The sequence below is a fragment of the Schistocerca americana genome, chromosome 7 (assembly GCF_021461395.2).
Source record: "Schistocerca americana isolate TAMUIC-IGC-003095 chromosome 7, iqSchAmer2.1, whole genome shotgun sequence".
NCBI classification, from domain to species: domain Eukaryota; kingdom Metazoa; phylum Arthropoda; class Insecta; order Orthoptera; family Acrididae; genus Schistocerca; species Schistocerca americana.
In genome coordinates, this window is record NC_060125.1 from 388,785,025 (window position 1) to 388,807,648 (window position 22,624).

A 22,624-nucleotide genomic window follows, 5' to 3' on the forward strand; every position below is an offset into this window, starting at 1 on the left:
GAAAGATTATGTAAGCGCCGCTCCTGATAACCTCTGCCGGACAATAGAAGACGGACTCTAGTAGACCTGGACTTGTGATCCGTATCTGTAACTTGCATGAACATTGTTGTTGTTGTGGTCTTCAGTCCTGAGACTGGTTTGATGCAGCTCTCCATTCTACTCTATCCTGTGCAAGCTTCATGTCCCAGTACCTACTGCAGCCTACATCCTTCTGAATCTGCTTAGTGTATTCATCTCTTGGTCTTCCTCTACGATTTTTACCCTCCACGCTGCCCTCCAATACTAAACTGGTGATCCCTTGATGCCTCAGAACGTGTCCTACCAACCGATCCCTTCTTCTAGTCAAGTTATGCCACAAACTTCTCTTCTCCCCAATCCTATTCAATACCTCCTCGTTAGTTATGTGATCTACCCATCTAATCTTCAGCATTCTTCTGTAGCACCACATTTCGAAAGCTTCTATTCTCTTCTTGTCCAAACTGTTTATCGTCCATGTTTCACTCCCATACATGGCTACACTCCATACGAATACTTTCAGAAACGACGTCCTGACACTTAAATCTATACTCGATGTTAACAAATTTCTCTTCTTCAGAAACACTTTCCTTGCCATTGCCAGTTTACATTTTATATCCTCTCTACTTCGACCATCATCAATTATTTTGCTCCCCAAATAGCAAAACTCCTTTACAACTTCAGGTGTCTCATTTCCTAATCTAATTTCCTCAGCATCACCCGACTTAATTCGTCTACATTCCATTATCCTCGTTTTGCTTTTGTTGATGTTCATCTTACATCCTCCTTTCAAGACACTGTCCATTCCGTTCAACTGCTCTTCCAAGTCCTTTGCTGTCTCTGACAGAATTACAATGTCATCGGCGAACCTCAAAGTTTTTATTTCTTCTCCATGGATTTTAATACCTACTCCGAACTTTTCTTTCGTTTCTTTTACTGCTTGCTCAATATACAGAGTGAATAACATCGGGGAGAGGCTACAACCCCGTCTCACTCCCTTCCCAACCACTGCTTCCCTTTCATGTCCCTCGACTCTTATAATTGCCATCTGATTTCTGTACAAATTGTAAATAGCCTTTCGCTCCCTGTATTTTACCCCTGCCACCTTTACAATTTGAAAGAGAGTACTCCAGTCAACATTGTCAAAAGCTTAAGAACATTATAAATAGCGAAAGACATTGATTATTTGCGTGTCGCCAATTGCTTGCGATACATTCTTGTACGCCAAAGTTAAGTATTGTCAATCTACTTTATTGTAACAAAAACCGTTAATGTGATTTGCTTGGCCGAGCGGTTAAAGGCGCTACAGTCTGGAACCGCGCGACCGCTACGGCCGCAGGTTCGAATCCTGCCTCGGGCATGGATGTGTGTGATGTCCTTAGGTTAGTTAGGTTTAAGTAGTTCTAAGTTCTAGGGGACTTATGACCACAGCAGTTGAGTCCCATAGTGCTCAGAGCCACTTGAACCATTTTGTGATTTGCTTGAATTGTTGTATAGCTGTCCGAGAGAGCAGCACCCCTTAGGTACGCTGTAAGAGGCGAGTGGGCAGGACCCCATACCCATCTCCATTCTACCGCCAACTGTCTCAAGTCGCAGGTAATTTTCTTCATAATAGGTTGTAAGGGGTTCATTATGTAAGATGTTTACTGTTCACTACCCTACTGCAGCAAATGTAATTTCGATGTATTGCTCACTCGCCGCCTGCGACAGAAAACATCTCTGCTGCAATAGAATCGCAGGTCAGAGCAGTGTCGGCAACAGTATTAATCGCTCGCTCCTACAGAGCTTCGCAATAGTTCGTTCTTATGGAGCAGTCGCAATAGCTCGCTGTTACGGAGAAGTCGTAGCAGCTCCCCGCTACAGTACAGTTGCCAGCCGCGCAAGTGTAATAGCAGTCGCCGCTGCTGCAGTTCATTGCCTTGTAGTGTAACGTAAACTTTATTATTCTCCATCGCCATCCGCGTTCTTAAATGTGTCGTCTGAGATGTTAATATGAATTTGTTTCAGTCTTTTTGAGATTTGTCAGCACTAATTAAGTCAGACTTGTAATGTTCAGTTTTTTGTGTAATTGTTTGCAGAAATGTTTTCAATAATAAGGTTTTTCAGAACATATTTTTTTTACCTGTCATTTACTTGAATTTAAATACCTTACAAATTTTCCCAGATCATAGTCATGTGTTGTTTAATAATCGGAGGACCAGCTATGCAGCTATATCAACAATCAAAGTCAGTTTTTTTTCTAATACTGCAAATCTCAGACAAACGTTGTTCAGTAGAAGTAGATAGGCCAGCATTGCACTAAGCTGTGCTATTTAGGAGCAGATATATAGACAGCGCTATCCGGCGATGCCATTATGAGGTAAGAATTTTTCAGTTTATTCAGGTTGATTTGACAGGGCCATGACATAGCGCTGCTTACGCCCAAAATTTATCAGTTTCAATACTCAGTCAATTTTGTACCTGAAATTTTTATATACGGGAAGGTTACAAGGTCCTCAAGGTATTCAAAGTCTCTGTCAATTTTCCTTCAAATATCTTTCAATGTTCTTCCTTCAGCAGTAATAGCAGTGTCGCCTGCATATATGAATCTCTTTACTTCCGGCTCTTGTGGTCCGTCTTTTCTGCATATATTGTGTGAAATAGGGGAAAGAACACCGCATTGTGGTAATCCATTCTTTTGGTTTCTCCATCTACTTTTCTTCCCTTGGAGGGTTACGTAGAATCTTCAATTCTGCAACATGGTTCTTGAAATGTAACTCGAATTTCCTGCGTTGTTTCATAGACGATCGTGAGGAGTCCTTAATGGATTGCTATACCATATGCAGGAGAAAGGTCCATAAAGACAGCAGCAGTTTTCAATTTCCTTTCAAAATCGTCTTCAAAGTGTTGAGTCAGATTTAGTGTTTGACTATAACGCACTTTCCCAGGCTGAATCCAACTTGTTTAGGGATAAGTTTTGTATCGATTTTGGTTGCTGTTCCCGACTGAATTATTCTTTCCAATGACTTATATAGGTGGCTAGTTAAGGAAATAGGGTGGAAGTTTTTTGGCTCGGTCAGCTATTTGCCAGGCTTTAGTAATATTACTACTTGTGCTTTGCTCCACGGTTTGCGAATCCAAAATGTTTCCAAACATTTGTTCATCGTCCTCATTAGCCGTTCATTAGTTTTTGGATCAGATTGCTTCATTTGTAAAGTATGTCATCAGAGACCGCTGCTTAATTTTCTTTCAGTTCTCGCACTGCCCCGTTCTTCAGATGAGAATGGAATTCCTAGAGATGCTCTCCCTCCCTCCCTCCTACCCCTCTCTCTCTCTCTCTCTCTCTCTCTCTCTCTCTCTATATATATATATATATATATATATATATATATATATATATCCTCCAACGTTTCGCTTGAGATTCAACCCAGTCGCCTGTTGTCTTGCGACTGAGAAGCAGTTTGTGAGCAGTCAGTTTCGGAGTGACGTTTGTACTCAGTGGCGCACCCTTGGATCACTGCTAAGACTTTTTATCAGCTTTCCCGCTCTTATTTTATTCTGTTTCATGTCTAGATCGGATAGTAATTTAGCTCATATCAACCTTCTTTGTACCATTATGTTTCGGATTAGTTTTTTTCCTGCTTCAGTTGCATCTGTTGGGAAAGGATCTGCGTTGTGTGCGATAGTGGCTCGAGAAGTTTTCTGAGTTTGAGCCAAGGCCAGATACAATTAGGTCCTGCATCCACGAGGAAAATGCCTGCTTAACGTCTTCTGTACAAATTAAACAAGCTCTTTGTAGTTTTTGGGTGTGCTTCTATGTTTTCAAATTCGTGATCCAGTTCTTCTCTGAAAGACTTCCATTTCGCTTTCTTGAAGTTCGAACGGCTTTTGAAGTGTACACTTTCTACTAGGACAACTCCAGAAACCGTAAAACATATAGTGCACATGTTGCATACTGGGGAAAGGTACTTCCACTAGTTTTGTAACATGATGATCAACGTTCGCAATGATGAAGATCTTGTCAGAATTGTACCCTATTTGCCATCTGCGGCTAGTAAATAATGGTCTTAGTTTAGGATCAAAAATAAGCTTCAGTCCTTCTCTTTCTGTCGAACTTTCTAGTTATTTCTCATTTTTATCAGTTGAGTTATATCCCCAGTTGACACTTTGACAGTTAAAATCTCCCAATGCAATCTTGATATTTTGGTTATGAAAGTTATTTGGTCAATAGAAACTAAAATCTGTATTAGATGGTTTGTAAACTGATCTTCTAGTACACGAATTTCAGTGTTGCTTGTGACCCGTGACTTCCTATATCTGGTCTTACAAAGGTAGCACTACCACATTACGCATGCGAGCGTTCTAACACCAACTTCATGCCTTCAGTTTTTGGTCTTCGTTCGTTTAACCCTATGCGTGTTTCTTGCAGAGCTAAAAATGGCAAGAGTGTTGTCTGCACTTGTGTGATAGTGAGACTTTCTTCTCTTGACAACCCTTCAGTATTTAATGAAGTAGCCACAACTTTTGGCATTGAAGAGATCCAATTCTGTATGTTTGCCATTTTTCTCCGATGTTACCGGGATAGTTAGACGTTTCCAGGATACGCACGATTGTGTTCTCTTTCCAGCAAACATTCGCTGAGGCTCCTTCCATGTACCCCAACATTTAACTAATGGAAGATGGTACGGTTTTCCGAGATGGTTATGATAATCTTCAGCATATTGTGAGCTAGCATTGATATCCCAATCCATCAGCTGAAACATACAAGTGCTCTCATACATACGAGGGGTAGTCATAATGCTTTCATCACCATCTTTAAAATGAAGAGCTATATTACTAACATTTGTTTGTTTGCAGGTGTGGTCTGCAGTCCTATCTTTTTATTTTCAGTGTGAAAATTAGAGCTACATCTACATGCCGCAAGTCGCCATATGGTGTATGGCGTAGGCTACCTCGTGGCGTTGTCAGTCATTCCCTTTCTGTTCCACTCACGAATCAAGGAAAAGGAAAGGTGACCTTCTACAGGCCCCCGTTCGAGTCCTGATTTCTCTCATCTTGTTATCGCGGTTCATACGCTAAATGTATCTTTCTGCTGGCACGTACTTTCTGCAGTCTGTCGCCGATACCGGTTTCCAAGATTTCGCAACAGTGTTTCGCTATAAGAACGTCTCGTTCCCTCCAAGGATTCCCTTTCGAGTCACGTAGCATTTCCGTAATACTTCTGTGCTGACCGAACCTGTCAGTAACAAAACCAGCACCATGATTCTGAGTTGTTTCGATGTCTTCCTTTAACCAGACCTGGAGGTGATCCCAAACACTCGAACAGTATTCAAGAACGGGTCGCACTACACTTCTGTACGTGGTCGAATTCTCCCAATAAACTGTAATTGACCATTCGCCTTCCCTACAGCCGAAGTCACGTTCTCGTTCTATTTCATGTCGCTTCGCAATGTTACGCCTAAATACTTAATCTGCAAGTCTATGCCAAGAGGAACATCACTAATATTGTGCTCAAATATTACAGGATTTGAAACTTCCTGGCAGATTAAAACTATGTGCCGGACGGAGAATCAAACGTGGGACCTTTGTCTTTGCCAGCAAATGCTCTACCGCCTGAGCTACCCAAGCACGACTGAAGACCCTTCCCCACAGCTTCAATTCTGCCACCACCTCTTATCTTGCCTTCCAAATTTCACAGAAGCTCTCCTGTGAACCTTGCTGAACTAACACTCCAGCAGAAAAAGATATTGCGAAAACATGGCTTAGCCACAGCCTGGGGAATGTTTCCAGAATGAAATTTTCACTCCTCCGCAGAGTGAAAATTACATTCTGGATTTATTTATTTTTCGTTCTTCTGCATTAACATACATTTTTACACATCTAGAGCAAGCAGCCATTCATCACACTAAATAGCAATTCTGTCCTAGTCATTGTGTACGTTCCTACAGTCACTCAATGAATACACTTTTAAGTACAGTATGACGTCCTCAGCAAGTAGTAGCAGGTTGCCGCTCATCCCATCCGTCAGATCGTTCATGTACGAACGATCAAGAGCGGTCTCATGACACTTGTCTCGTGCACTCATTTCGATACCTTCTTGACGGATGAACATTCGCCTCCAGGACAACGTACTGGGTCCTATCTTTTAAATTCTAGCCAGTCACATATTTGAAATTCCGCGTGCTCATACCTTCGTAAACACTCTGTAGTGTCACTGTATCAACGGCTTTCTATAAATCTACGAATACGGAATCTGCCAGTTGCCCTTCATCCACGGCTCACCGTAAATCGTGCAAAGCGTGGGACTTCGCCTCTTCTTCTTAGCCTCTATTAACTGAGAAAAAGACCTCCACATTTTGAAGGCGACTTGCTGATTAATTAATAACATTTAAAGACCGGTGATTGAACTTCAGAAAGCACAAGAGACTGAGATTCAACTATTCATTTTTTCATGACTCTGCAGATGATAGTTTTGAAATCATACCACAAGAATCTATTAGCGTTGCGTTCTGAAATGGTTGATTCTGGGAGACATTACCAGAATCACGCTAACGATGGAAATGGAAATGCCGTGTGGCTAAGGCCTCCCTCCGGGTAGACCGTTCGCGTGGGGCAAGTCTTTCGAGTTTACGCCACTTCAGCGATTTCCGTGTCGATGGGGATGAAATCATGATGATAAGGACAACACAACACCCAGTTCCTGAGCGGAGAAAATCTCCGACCCAGCCGGGGATCGAACCCGGGCCGTTAGGTATGACATTCCGTCGCGTTTACCACTCAGCTGCCAGGGGCGGACACGCTAACGATACACATTACGTATTCGCTAGACAAACACTGAACCACAGCCACGACTACTGTGCTGCGCGCCCAAAACGAGAAACATATTTCGTGATTGTTGTAACCACAGAGGTTTAACCACATGTTACCGCAGCCCACAGGGACTATATTTGTTATCCGGAAGAAAGAGGAGCAACAACGGGACCTCAGGAAGATCTGAGTTTTTAATTTAATTTAATTTGTGGTAAGATCTTATGGGACCAAACTCCTTAGATCATCGGTCAATAAAGTTGAGTTTCGCACGACCGATGATGTTTAAATCATTGTTGAGTTGTGGACAGAAGTTTCTCTCTTTTATGGAAATTTATTACCGGTGTATTCGAACTTATTATATGCTCCAGAATTTTGCAGCAAAGCAAGTTAATTTTGCCGGTCCGTTCTTTCGCCCTTTTTACATAATTGAAAGCTTAAGACTCTCCTCCGTAGTTGTAGCTAAATCAGAGTTCCCGATGAAGGAATAATTATGCCCTAACCACTTTAGGACTGTGTAACAGGTAATACCAAGTTTGAATTTCGTTGTGTACTGAAAGTCTTCATTTCATCCAAGTTCTCTACTTTCTTCGTGGACTATGCATTCGCCGTGCCCTACTGCCTCCACTGAATCACTTGAATCTGAAGCAGAGACAATACATTTCATGTACGCATCAGTCGTTATATGATGTTTGTTCATGAATTTCACGCAACTCTTACCACTGTTTTACAGTACATGACAGATATTTGCATGTGCGAACGTTAACGACCGTCAGCTGAGTATTGAAATGAGAACAATGAAAATTTTTTCCACACCGGAACTCGAACCGGCATTTCCCGCTTATTGCGATCGGTCGCCTTATCATTTTTCATTGTTTTTCTTTTTTTGTTTTTCCCTAATTACCTGCAGTTGGTCGGGGCAGACACTTATTCTAGTAGATCGCTGAACATTTTACTGAGTTGATACAATGTTGCGGCGACCACTAGGCTATCCGAGCACAACCCACAGCCAGATCCACATATCCCTATGTCACGAATCATGTGTCTACAATCTGCACTCGTATATTCATTATGTATATTCCCATACAGGGGAGACATTTTAATTAAAAGCCGCTTGTGCACTGTCGGTGGATAAATACTACATTGAAGTGCCTGTGTTGTTCAGAAGTACGATCTAAAGTTCCTTCGGACATGCATGCATCCGTCGACTTTCAACTAGAATGTCTGCCTGTATGCGAGCATACAGTAATATGATCAAAAGTATCCGGATACCCCCCAAAACAAACGTTTTTCATATTACGTGCATTGTGCTACCACCTACTGCCAGGTACTCCATACCAGTGACCTCAGTAGCCATTAGACATCGTCAGAGAGCAGAATGGGGTGCACCGCGGAACTCACTGACTTCGAACGTGTTCGGGTGACTGGATGTCACTTGTGTCATACGTCTGAACGCGAGATTTCCACACTCCTAAACATCCCTAGTTCCACTGTTTCCGATGTGATAGTGAAGTGGAAACGCGAAGGGACACGTACACCACAAAAGCCTACAGGCCGACCCCGTCTGTTGACTGACAGAGGTCGCCGACAGTTGAAGAGAGTCGCAATGTATAATAGGCAGACATCTATTCAGACCATCACACAGGAATTCCAAACTGCATCAGGATACACTGCAAGTACTACGACAGTTAGGCGGGAGGTGAGAAAACTTGGATTTCATAGTCGAGAGGCTCCTCATGCGCCACACATCATGCCAGTAAATGCCATACAACGCCTCGCTTGGTCTAAGGAGGCTAAACATTGGACGACTGAACAATGGAAAAACGTTGTGTGGAGTGATGAATCACGGTACACAATGTGGCGATCTGATGGCAGAGTGTGGCTATGGCGAATGCCCGGTGAACGTCATCTGCCGGCATGTGTAGTGCCAACAGGCGGAGGCGGTGGTGTTATGGCGTGTTCGTGTTTTCATGGAGGAGGCTGACACCCCTCGTTGTTTTGCGTGGCAATATCACAGTACAGGCCTGCATTGATGTTTTAAACACCTTGCTTCCCGCAGTTGAAGAGCAATTCGGGGATGGCGATTGCATCTCTGCACACGATCGAGCACCTGTTCATAATGTCTGGCATGCAGCGGAGTGGTTAGACGACGATAACATCATTGTCATCGACTGGCCTGCACAGAGTCCTGACCTGAATCCTATGGAACACCTTTGGGATGGTTTGTAACGCCGACTTTGTGCCAGGCCTCATCGGCCGACATCGATACCTCTCCTCAGTGCAGCACTCCGTGAAGACTGGGCTGCCATTCCGCAAGAAACGTTCCAGCATCTGATTGAACGTATGCCTGTGAGAGTGGAAACCGCCATACAGGCTGAGGGTGGGCCAACACCATATTGAATTCCAGCATTACTGATGAAGGTCGCCACAAGCTTGTAAGTCTTTTTCAGCAGGTGTCCGGATACTTTTGATCACATAGTGTACATAATGAACACAAGAGTGCAGGTTGTAGACGTTGTTGATGACACACGAAAGTTCGGGTGTGACCATGAGTCGTGCTCGGATAGCCTAATGGTAAGGCGACCTCTCTCGGTAAGCGCGAAATCCGGGTTCGAGTGCTGGCCTGGCCAAATTTTCATTGTCATCAATCCATAATACAGCTAATGATTGTCTATATTCGCAAATGCAGGTGGCTTCCATGTATTGTATAACGACTGTTATCACCAAGTGTCTGTTCCTTCGGACATGCATGAACATGCAAAGGAACTTTGCATCGTAGTTCCGGACAAGACAGGCAATACCCTATCGTACCGTCGTTTTAGAATAAGCGTAAACAGAATCGCCAACATTTTCAAAGACGATACACATGTCTTAAGTTAATATTAAAGAAAATAATTTTGCTATGTTTTCTCTAATTGTGCACGCCTGTGTTCGTGCGCGTGCGCGCACATGCGTGAATGTGTGTGTTTGTATGTGAGTGTGTGTGTGTTATTGTCTCGTCGTGTTTTAAAGTGTTTATTTTTTCTGAAGACAATGTCGTAGTTCCGTATATACTATAGAATTAAGACTTTGCATTTGCAGGCTTTGGGGGAAACAATATTCACCGTTTTCAACTCGTTTTTTTTTTCTTTTCCATAGCCTTCGCCGCTTTGTCAGGTGCACCAAATTTTTCAGTGTAACGGATTGTGTGTGACCTCTCAGGTATATTAGGAGTGATTGATTAATCCTAGAACACTAAAGAGAGGAAAATATTACATGGTTACCAAACCAACGTTAATTGTACTGCTCCATATTTTATTCAAAGGAAGTAATAATTAACAGTTTACGCACTAGTTAATTACAGTTACAGGGTCGGCAATGATACATCCATACAAAGTAAGAGTACAAAATGTCCTGCTTTACACCAGTGATACTCAAGCTGGTCCATGCTACTACTGGGTGTTCCAGCTGTCGTGGCGGTCGGCACACAGCAAGGATTTTAAAATAATTTTCATTAGATTTCCATAAAATTTCGATATAAAATATTTCGTAAGTAATTATTATTATATGCTTTAACTTGCTGTATCTCTAATTTATAAATTTTGTGAAGTTAACTTACATTCTCGACTAATAAATCGTCATTCCTGTGGAAAGAGTGAGCGGTTGAAAAATTTTACAATTTTAGGCACAAAAGTGGATGATAGGTGAAACAGCCCGACAACGTGTTTTACACCCAGCGAGATGGCACGGTGTTTAACACGCTGGACTCGCATTCGGTAGGACGACGGTTCGAACCCGCGTCCGCCCAATCTCATTTTGGTTTTCCATGATTTCCCTAAATCGCTTCGGTGTGGGGCCGCGGTGGGGTGAGTGGACTGCTGTAGCCTGTTGTGGGGTTGTGCACCACTGAGGGCTACGGCGGCGACGAAGCCTCTCAATCGTTTCTAGGTCCCCAGTTCAATACAGTGCAATACAATACAATCTAGGTTAAATACTGTGCGAGGTAACACAGTCTGAAATTAATGTGTATGTGTGTGTGTGTGTGTGTGTGTGTGTGTGTGTGTGTGTGTAGGAGCGCGCGTGTGTGTGATTCAGTGCGTGCGTGTTTTGTACGATGACCTTGTGAGAAAATAAGGATGTTCGTACGGTTGCGTGACAGAAAATGATTATGGCAGCCAAGGCACGGAATTGCGGCGTTCAGGAAACATCGGGCAGTCCTGGAGTCGTTGACAGTACGAGCTGGAGGCACGGCTGGGCTACAGCAGCTGCGCAGAGTACTGTAGAATGCTGACAGTGACGGGCCTGTTGGCGGCGGTGGTGGTGTTCGCCGTCTCGGCGATGCTACTCTCCCGCAGGTGGCGCGTCTGGAGGGACGTGGAGCGTATCCCGGGCGACCTAGCCCTGCCCTTCCTGGGCAACACCTACGTCTTGTTCTACACGCCTCGCGAAGGTAAGCTACAGCCTCACCGAGGAATTTTGCATCAAGGCGGAACTGCTGCACGCATTCAAATACCATAGAAAACACGCAAAATATTACAAATCGGATGTACTGAATCAACCTGCACATTGAATCTGATGGAAAATACTTGGTTCCTACATTCAAGGGTCAGCATTGTAAAAGTCATCCAAATCCACATATCGCATTCCTGCACACTCCTAAATATACATATTTCTTCCAGTTGCTTTCCCTTTGAGTTAGAGCACAAATTCATTACTCTTCTATAGTTGCCATGGACTATTGTCAATACTTGTTAACGATCAGTATCAGTTCAATAGTGGATAATCTTATAGCCTCACGAATTATTATTTTCCTGCGTCCATAGTCCACCAAGTGAATTCTCACAGGTAGCCACTAGCTTTAAGTCTTACATCGCACTTATAACAGAGTGCAACGGCAACTGCAACTGCGCTCGAGAGCTCCTACTTACAGTCAATTCTGCCACTCAGTGGTGTCAAAGATACAATCTTTTCTACATATGACAATCGTTTCAGGCCATTTTTCATGAATTACATTACAAAATCGGGCTCCACGTACATGTGGACCCCTCACACAACTTTAAGCTGCAACTTATCTTTACACAGTAGTATAGATTTGTCTACAGCTGTACTGCAAGTCTTATATTAGTAAAACGTGATTAAAGAAGGAAATACTTCCGTTACCAGTGTGTCGAAGTATGTGATCAGTTTGAAGGATTATCTGAAGACCTCGGATTTTTATGACGTTAAAGTGCAATCGATGAGAAAGTGTGATATTGCGTGCAAAATGTCCATGGTGTCCTTCACTCATGTTCTTGACAGTTCCAGGATAAATCTAGGAATGGCAGACACTGTTTATGTAATCTCTAACTTCAGAAATTATGTCTCTGCTACAGGTCATTTACACTTGTCTCGAAATAAATGAGATTTCTCATCTTTTGGCAACTGTCATAGGGAGTATATGCAAGAGGCATGCTCGCACTATACAAGAGACATCGTTCAATATGTGCGCTGTATTAACATATATCCAGTGTTGCCGACATTGGGATACAGAGGAATATTATACACTAGTCGTCGGCTTTGGCCAGTGACATAGGAAACATTCGACAAACGCCGTAAATAACATCTCGAGATTTTTGCTAACAACGCTTCATCTTTACGTATTACACGTATATTTATTTAAAATATATTTAAGAATAAGTAGCCTATGTCCATCCGAAACGTGATATGAGTGGCTGTGTTTTGAGACGGTCTAAGCCACAGATCAGTCTGGCACCACGAACAGATATTTTTCTCTTAACATTCGTTGGCTTCGCCGATTAACAATCAAACTGTGAACCACCACTAAGTGACGTCGATGCAGCCATTTACGTCAGTGGTCAATGCCGGCGACTATTATCGAATATTCCTCTTGTACCGTACATTGTTTCAAGAAAATCATCGTAGTGCTATATCTCCTCAAGATTAGCACTCAGAAAGCAAAAAATATAAAAGAAGTGTAGTGGAGCAGTACACCTGAGATTTGGGAAAAAATATATTTTTTGTATTATATTCTAAGCACTACAATTAACGCGAAGTGTCGTGAGACACTCAAAAATGCCAGAATGAACTGCGTCCACACCCATAATGTTGACTGTAGTTTTATGATTTTTCATATACGCAAATGCAAACAAATGCACAATTTCATGCCCATTTCTGCTACCCATGGAATATGTAGGTGTTAAAGGAAAGATTACATACCTCCTAGTAAGTTATGAGAGCTGCATAGCCATGACGTGTCAGACACACACACACACACACACACACACACACACACACACATACATACACACAAGAAAAGCCAGCATATTCAAGACGAACATTTGAATTTTGCCTGTTACGTTCATATTGGGAAAATGTCTTTTTGGAGGAAGTGCAATGAAAATCTGACGTTTTGCTGAATCAATGTTTGATGTACAAAGATAAACACTTAGTTTTGCTATTTGTTTCTCTAAAAACAGTGTATTTCATACTGATGATGAGTTACACGACCAGTAATACTAAAAGGCGTTATTAGTGACAAAGTCAATGTTAAAGCAGCAACCACACAGATTTTGACCAGTTAAACTTTCCAGAACTAACCTCTTGCCAATGAAGTACTCAGTTAAGCGAATCATCCTCCTTTAACGTAACTTTTCACGCGGTAGTGAATGTTTCGTGAGTAGGGGCATAATACTAAACTAAAACTGGGTGCTGGTAGATGCAGTACTATGTACAAAATTGTGATGTGCAGTTGGCTCATGGACAACAATGGTTCATACATCTATTAATGTATGCTGTATCCTACTGTCAAGCACAGGTTTTAAGATGCGATGGGATCTGAGATTTTAGACACTTTGTAAGCCCACCGTGTATGTGAAAAAAAATCAGCTGTGTTGTCTTCTTATGCCACATTCAGCAACCGGTTCCGTGTAATGTGCTGTGTATACTGATTCTCAGGTATGAGTGTAGAAATGCATGGCACTTCCAACAAAACAAAGCACTGTGCCGTTAATAATACACAACTTTATAATTAAATTGAAGTATTGCTGCAAATGGATCCATTTTACCGAGAAAATGTTTGATACATGTAGAAGAAATTGCAAAGACTCGAAATATGCAAATTTTTTTGTGGTATCTTTGAAAATAGTTTCCCGAAACATAGAAGTACTAATGAATCGTACTTCTGGTGTGTATGACTGAGGTATGTCCTATTTCTACACATGTTGTGTCATTTCAGCCTTCGGAAATGTTCAATCCTTGGAAATGAGTTGTCCACAGTGGAACCCTTATCACAAGATATACGGACAATCGAAGTTCTTCTAGAACTGAGAGTACTTTACAACTTTCTGATATCGAACTTACTTTCGGTAATTAATTGGATTACGCATCTCATATGCAATAATAACTGATTATATTAAGTTCCACTATCTTCAGTACCTCACCGGTTACTCAGAAAAGGAGCGTACTGCGCATAGCTGTAGCTTACGCTTGTGAGAAGAGTTAAAAATGTAGCAGTGATGTAATTTAGCCAATAAAAAACATCCTAAGATGCTGGTTATTGTGAGGAAACTGCAGAAGAGTACAATATGAGAAGTTACGTGTCAGTAAGGGAATGAATGTCACCGTTTGATGTCCCGTTGGTATAAAGACTTATTCGAGGCGGACCAGTAACTCACACTCGACAAAGGATGGGAAACGGGATCCCCAGTGGCCTCTGTGAAGTAAGCCTCAGGCATTTAGCCTCGATGGTTTGAAGGCACCAACCAGGGACTAGATCAGGCTGACTGAACAACGGATTGAAGGTTTCCACTTACAGACTACAGTTTCTTAGTGCGCCACGTCGATCCATTGGAAGAAGTGAGGATACTATCGGAACTGAAGAATCTTCGCAAAAGAAGTCACATTTGTAACTAAAACCAGAAAGGAAAAAAAAGATAGCTCTGTACTGTCCTTTAGTGCACAAGACATGAGCTTACCGAGTATAGTACCAGACTTGTGACTGAATTCAGTACTTCCTAGCAGACAGAACACAATACTATGTTGCTAACGTGGCTATACCGACCAGGGTAAAAGTAATGTCGGGAGTACCGCAGGGAACTTTTATGCGGACATTAATGTTCATAACATATATAAATGATGTAGTTCGGAGTTGCATGAAGCTGTTCGCAGACAGTTCTGCTGTATACAGTAAGGTCAGCATGAAACAGAGCAAGATGGAATCTCAAATCTGATCTTACTGGACCCCTCCTAACAATTAATTTTTTTCTTTCACCGGTTTTCAATTTACGTACATTTTCTAACCAATACACGTGTGGTAGGTGCTCAAATACTTCAAAACATACCCTAAGCTTTTTCCTACGAGGGTTCATTATGCAAGGTATTATTTTCACTGTGCTGATTCCAATGACGCATCTAGTTCTACTGGAAACCTTGTAAATGAAAAGACAAAATTCACTTAACGTTTTACTGCACTGTATTTATGGACACAGTGACAACACTCATTAGGGAGACTGCCATTTCGACTTTTCAGTGACGTACTTCAATTTCTGTGTAACTAATTAACGTACAAGATAATTAACATTTTCCATTGTACATTTTGCTGCAGTGCTTGTTAAAATGGTTCAAATGGCTCTGAGCACTATGGGACTTAACATCTGTGATCATCAGTCCCCTAGAACTTAGAACTACTTAAACCTAACTAACCTAAGGACATCACACACATCCATGCCCGAGGCAGGATTCGAACCTGCGACCGTAGCAGCCGCGCGGTTCCGGACTGAGCGCCTAGAACCGCGAGACCACCGCGGCCGGCAGTGCTTGTTAGATCCTGGCCTTAGCCATTATACTTCTGTTGACCTGAATTTTATACACAAGCTGAGATATTTCACTAATTAATTAAGCCATAGTTTAAGATTTTTGTGTAATTCACCGTAATTTTTAATGCGGCACTTGTAATTCTAAGTAGGGTATTTCAAATACGGATGCATAAATTGGTTTCACAAACTTTTCTAATTTCCTAAACCAACACACATTTCACAAACCGAGTTACTCTTAATAATTATAGTAGAGAAATCTAGCTTAGTCATTTTTTAAAATGATTACGTAGTTTTCGAGATCGCAGTATGTTTATACGCCAGTCTTTAATTAGTCAGATGTAACCCTCCACAATAGTCCCAGGCGAACTATTAAATGGGAAACATCTCTGTCGGTATTCGCAATTGATCTACGCGAGATGTCGAGGAACCGCGGCTAGGCTGGAAAATGTTAAAGATGATAACTGAGTCCTCACATAAACATCGATCAGGCAGCACTTTAAAGTTATCATCTATTTATTTTGCGTGAGTGTCTGTGTGTCAACTAAACACATATCCGTGTTTTATTGACTGTCACGGTACAACCTAATGTTTTTAGTAACTGTCTAGTTCGATACCAACTTGAGAATGTACATACGTCAGACTCCAAATAAAAGTGCGGTGTGATTGTTAACGGATAGTTTGGTACTGTTTCATAGGAGAGTGCGCATCTCTACTTCCATAAATATACTTAATGTGAAAACGAATTTGATCATCATAGCGTTTGTGTCGGCAAAAAATGTGGAAAAGAGCCACATCATTCGGAACTCTGTATAGTGTATATCACTTGCACAATTTCCAGAAGTCAATTTAAAGATGCTACATAAGACGTTGACCACTGGGAATCCGAGGTTTAATGTATAATGCAGTTAGGTACTGTCGCAAGCCGGCGGTAACGAAATGCAGAAAGGCCTATGGAGCATCTATGACTGGTGCAGGTGATTCTGAACGTAAATAAATCTAACGTACTGTGAGTAAATAAGCGACGATATTTAATACCGTTCCATCACGCTACTGGCGATGAGTCAATGGAATTTTTAGCAACGTAAAATATGTAGTAGTAACTGCCTGGAGCAACCTAAATTTAATGATTCAGTAACACTTTGTCACGCGAAGAGACACCAAAGAGGAAATCAGAGGAATTACAGCTCAATCGAAGACTTGACGACAATTTCCCGGCGCGCCATTCTTTAATGAAACAGAAATAGTGAGAACGGATAGTGGTACTAGAATTACCCTCCGCCACACACTATAAGGCAGCTTATGGATTATAGCTGTACATGTGCATAAAACAGAAATAGACTGGTTGCGATTATTTCATGAATATCTAAAACATATTCATTTTGTGAGGAACCAGTTTCGAGCAGAGGATGGAGTCTCGCGTTTAACTGAATCAAATGGCTCTGTGCACTATGGGACTTAACATCTGCGGTCATCAGTTCACTAGAACTTAGAACTACTTAAACCTAACTAACCTAAGGACATCACACATATCCATGCTCGAGGCAGGATTCGAACCTGCGACCGTAGTGGTCATGAGGTTGCAGACTGAAGTGCCCAGAACCGCTCGGTCACAAAGGCCGGCCGCGTTTAACTGAGCTGTGTAACATGGGCAGCTCATGTATGCTACAAAAGCTATAAAAATTGTAAATTTCAGTAACAGGGTGCTACTACAAGGGACGATGCGGCCTGCTGATATGATAGATTTATCCTGTATACTGTGAAGGTCCAATAAATTGGCAAATGAGCAGTCTTGTTGCACACATTCACAGCTGTCGCTTGTCTGCGGAGTTCCCCCACCACTACGCCACGCTGTGTGTGTGTGACGAGGCGGAAAAGGGGGAAACTGCGAAAACGGCGCATTTACATGTCAATGCACCTGCCCTTTATTTATAGCACACTGAAGGCACAATGCAATTTTTATCTAGTATAAACTGTTGGCATACAGACAGACACAGAACAATTTCACAGGTTTCCACAATAGGTTGCAACATACTTATGGTTTATTTAATTTCATAATAGAAAAAAGTCTTTTGTAGAAATATGTTGATCAAAATATTTTATCGCGTTGTAAACTCCTTATGGAGTAATGGAAACTCTTGTCAAAGCAAAAGACATTGACTTCCTGTAAAGTTTTAATGTAAAAAAATGGTTCAAATGGCTCTAATCAATATGGGACTTAACATCTGAGGTCATCAGTCCCTTAGAACTCAGAGCTACTTAAACCTAACTAACCTAAGGACATCACACACATCCATGCCCGAGGCAGGATTCGAACCTGCGACCGTAGCGGTGGCGTGGTTCCAGACTGAAGCGCCTAGAACCGCTCGGCCACTTCGGCCGGCTTTTAATGTAAAAGATTTGTCTTTTAAACTGGCAGTACATCACAAATGAATCAGTCCCATCTAAACATGCACAGGGGTGCTTTCAACTGGAATAGCAAACAGTCTCGAAAACAGATGTAAGATTGGCAGTATCCTCAAAACGTTTAGAAAACTATCCTTGTAATTCTTCCAAGGCTACAATGAATTCTTCAGAACTCACAATGCGAGTTTCTCTTTAAATGCATCACCATCAAACCAGGCAGTTTTTTTCTCATCTTGCACCCTGCTATGTCTTACTGTAGGCAGTGTGAAGTCAAATCCACATAAAGTGCGAGGACTGCAATCGATTACGAAAATTCTAATATTCAGTACCGGTTTTTTTTTATTTAATAAATTTAACAACAGGGGGCTTTAAAGCGAAAAATCGTTCCAGGCGTACCCATAGACTTAACCAGCGTACTTTGAAGCGATGCATAAGATCTCCATGCACTTCGTTTCAATTCCACTGAAAACTGTTGGAACTGACAATGAAATAATGTGTGCAGCTTCAGAAAATTTATTTTTCGTACCACCATTTTCTTCGCTAGCTCCACGCCTGCAAATATAGCACAAAGTGCTGACTGATATACAGGACAATGACTCTCGCCTGTGATTGTTGCAACTTTCTGCTCTTTCATCATCAACTAAGTCTTTAATACGGTAAATAGATCCGCCACGGTTGTATAGTGCTTTCATTGACCGAAGTCTTACACGACGGAAGTCGCTGTATACTACCGCGGTTTCTGGGTCCTAGTCACATCATCAGGTGTACCCGAAATGTAGCAGTAGTAGGACGTCATGTCCTTGCCCAGACAAGTATTAGGCAAATGTCTACCGTATATAGAACACCATAATAGCATCCTAAACGGCGGTTACACAGTTGAGTTATTTGCTGTCCCAATTTTGTATGCTATAATGACGGCCAACCTACAGAGGATGTTTGCCTACTACTTGTTTGGTCATAGACATGACGTTCTAGTTCCCAAGGGCGCTCGCTGCTCTTTGGTGCGTTCGTGCTTTGCTATCACAGCGCCCCAGCCTTTGCAGCATCTTTTTCCCTTTCGTGCTCTATGTCTGTCCTCTCGCTATTCTTTTTCCCCTCTCTTGATGAACATGTCTGAGATGTTTTTGGGAATGTTTTCTACATTTTCAGTAGCTGACATCAGAGTAGTCTCTCCACTGTTTTTCAATCCATTTTTCCTTTCTTTGTTCACCTTCTCTTATCCTTTCTCCGCTTCTCTTTTTCTTCTTCTTCCCTATGCGCTCCAGAAGGCCGACCCACGCATCTGACGCGTAACAGGTGACTGGGTAACGCGTAATTCCCAGCCGTGAGTCCACAGGCAGGATTCGCACGTACCCTCTGGTACAAGCCAGGCCCAGGGAGGAGTGACTGCCTGAGCTGATTTTCTACCTTCCCAAATAGCCCTTTGGTCCCTCTCACGTGTTCGGGAGGAGTGACCTGAAGTTTGAACAATCACCTCAGGCAGGTGCTCCAAGCTCTGAGACGGAGGTCCCCAGTTGGAAGGAGTGCACCATCAGAGACGCTAACAATCATGGTGGATTTGAAACTTCCTGGCAGATTAAAACTGTGTGCCGGACAGAGACTCGAACTCGGGACCTTTGCGTTTCTCGGGCTAGTGCTCTACCAACTGAGCTACACAAGCACGACTCACGCCTCGTCCTCACAGCTTTACTTCCGCCGGTACCTCGTCGTGCTTAGATAGCTCAGTTGGTAGAGCGCTTGCTTGCGGTGGCAAAGGTGGCGAGTTCGAGTCTCGGTCCGGCACAGAATTTTAATCCGCCAGGAAGTTTCATATCAGCGAACACCCCGCTGCAGAGTGAAAATCTCATTCATGGTGGATTCTCCCACATTGAGCCAATCATCATCTTCGCAGTCAACGTCAACCAAATGTAAACAGCTCATGATTCAATGATCCTCCCAGCTGCACCACGGTTCCTTGTGATTTCACGTACTGAAGACGGTCTGTCCTTTGCTACAGTAAATCCGTTAGGGATTATTCAGAAAGGTGTTGATGCAATTGCCGGCCCTGTGAAATCCTGCTCTGGTTTACGCCGTGGCACTTAGCTTTTTTAGACTACTTCTGATCCTCAAGTTCAACAACTGCTTGCTGCTGAGCTCCTCCATGGCTATCCTGCTTGTGTCGAGGCCTATGGATCACTGAATTCTTCCCGTAGTAGTGATTCTACAATATAACTGGGGATTCCCGTTTGAAATTTTAAAATTCCCTCCCGCCCCACTCCCATGGGGCCGGGGTGGCGGGCTAATTTTAGCACCAGCAGATGTCCCCGTCGAAAATAATTGACTTTGGATTGTACACATTATTGCGTGTGAAGATTGGTTTACTCTAGGCTGCTCTATGGTCATACTGAGGCAGAGATTCAAGGTATCGTTGCAGTCACCGGGTGATGAAGAAGGTAGATGCATCCTTAGTGCCCACATGCACTCCTTTTCTCAATTTTGATAGAGTGGTGCTTCTGTCAAAGATCAAAGCAGAATATGAAGTTATCATAGTCCAACCGACAATTCCGAACCCAATGTGCTGCCACTAGTGTCATCGTTTCAACCACATTCGAACATCCTGTTGACATCTGGCCAAATGTGAAACCTGTGGTTGGAATGCTCACAAGGTCAATTGTTCGCCTTCTCCTCTCCGCTGTATCAATTACAATGGAGACCATGCCGCCTCCTCTGGAGATTATTCTGTGTATCTCGATGAGCGGGCTGTCCAGGAGATTCGGCTGAAGGAAAAAGTGTCTTACCCGGTCGCTCGCAACTTGTTGGCTAGTCACAAACCCTGTGTTCTACCATGTGGCACTTACAGTGCTATTCTTGCTACATCTCACACGCAGACCTGCGACCTCAAATTCAGCACTGTGGTTATAAAATCCCCCAGTGTCAACGTAGCATCCCCATCTCGTCCACCAACCTTTCGCCTCATAGGGTGAAGTCACTTGCTACACAACCAGCAGGGCAGAAAGGATAGAAGGAATATCCCCTCAAAGACTTCCCGTATCCCTGTAGCTAAAAATCGTCTGAGTCTTGCTGTTCCAACCGGAAAGGCTTCAAGAAGTCAAACAAAGGCAAACGATCTTCTCCTTTACCGACTCGGAGTTCCTCTTCGACGGTGTCGCCACGTGATACTCTCACCCAGTCGACTCGACCTCTGTGTCGCCAAGGTGCACCGCCTACCGTCTTTCTGCCCTAGGCTCCGCAGACCGACAGAAGGAGAATGTCGAAGCCCCTGAGATCTCATGGAACAGGTTTCTCCATCCTCTGTGTGCTGTTGCAGTGAGTCTTAGAAGTTTGGCACTCGGCAGCCGCCGAGGTGACACCCCTTTCTTTTTTCCCCCCTCCCCTTTCATCATCATAACTCTCCTCCAATGACCTTTTCCCTTTGCGCCGTTTACATCCCTCTGTCCTTTGATGTCACCAGGGTAGTCTTCCACCGGCTTATTGTACAACTTCCTCACACCTTTCTGCTGCCCGGTGACTTTAATGTACACCATCCCTTTTAGGGTTCTCCCAGAGCCTGTCAGAGAGCTCCCTCTTGGCTGACCTTCTCAATCAACTTAACCTCACCTACCATAACATGAGCACCCATGTCCCTTTGAGACTCTGTGCATACCTGTTCCCATTTGGATCTATCTTTCTGCACTGCCCAGCTTGCCCATTGTCTCGTGTGGTCCATTCTCTCTGATTTTATAATGGAGCGACCATTTCATGTGTGCTGTCCATTTGCTGACTCCCGTCCCATCTACATGCACACCCAACTGGCAGCTTTCTAAGGCCGACTGGAGGCCTTACTCCTCCCTGGCGACCTTCGACGAACAACATTTCCTCAGTTGTGATGACCCAGCAGAATATCTTACAAATGTTATCCTTACCACCGCAGAACGTTCCATTCCTCGCAGTTCCTCTTTACCGTGCCGTGACCCTGTTCCTTGGTGGACTGAGGCGTGCTGCGACGCAATTCGCGCGTAGAGACGTCCTGTCCACGTTTTTAACCGTCATCCTATGATGGCAAACTGTATTCGTTATAAACAGTTGCGTGCACGGTGTGGTCGCATTCTACGGGATAGCAAAAAAGGTAACTGGATTTCATTTACTAGTGCTTTCAACAGTTCTACTCCCTTGTGTCGGCCAAGCTCCGACGACTCTCTGGGACGAAGGTCCATTCCCCAATTTCCGGCCTGACAGGAGCAGATGATGTCATAGTGGACCCTATTACAATATCCAACACTTTGGGCCGCCATTTTACAGAGATTTTGATGTCCTGCCACTATCACCCTGCCTTCCTCCATCGGGAAGAGCGGAGGCGGCTCGGGCGACACCCTTCTCCTCTCAGAATCATGAGTGCTACAATGCAGGCTTTCCTATGAGGGCACTAGGCCATGTTCCCACTTCATTCCGATCCTCCGCCCCAGGGCCAGACGATGTTCACCTCTCTCTTGCGGGCAAGCACGATCTCCTTCTTAGGTACAATCGCCTTTGGGCTGGTGTGAAGCCACTGTTATACCCGTACGTAAGCCTGGTAAGGACAAACTTTTTACTGCTAGTTATCGCCTCATTTCTCTCACCAGCTGTGTTTACAAGGTGATGGAACGTATGAT

At 43.2% G+C, this 22,624-nt stretch overlaps 1 protein-coding gene across 1 annotated transcript in view; it reads left to right on the plus strand.

The window, feature by feature from the left end:
• The first annotated feature begins 11,019 nt into the window (after positions 1-11,019).
• Positions 11,020-22,624, plus strand: part of LOC124622099 (cytochrome P450 4C1-like) — a 132,332-nt gene continuing 120,727 nt past the window's right edge. Inside the window, exon 1 of the mRNA XM_047147701.1 lies at positions 11,020-11,230. Coding sequence (XP_047003657.1) covers positions 11,065-11,230 — 166 coding nt within the window. The 5' untranslated portion in view covers positions 11,020-11,064. The remainder of the gene's footprint in view (positions 11,231-22,624) is intronic.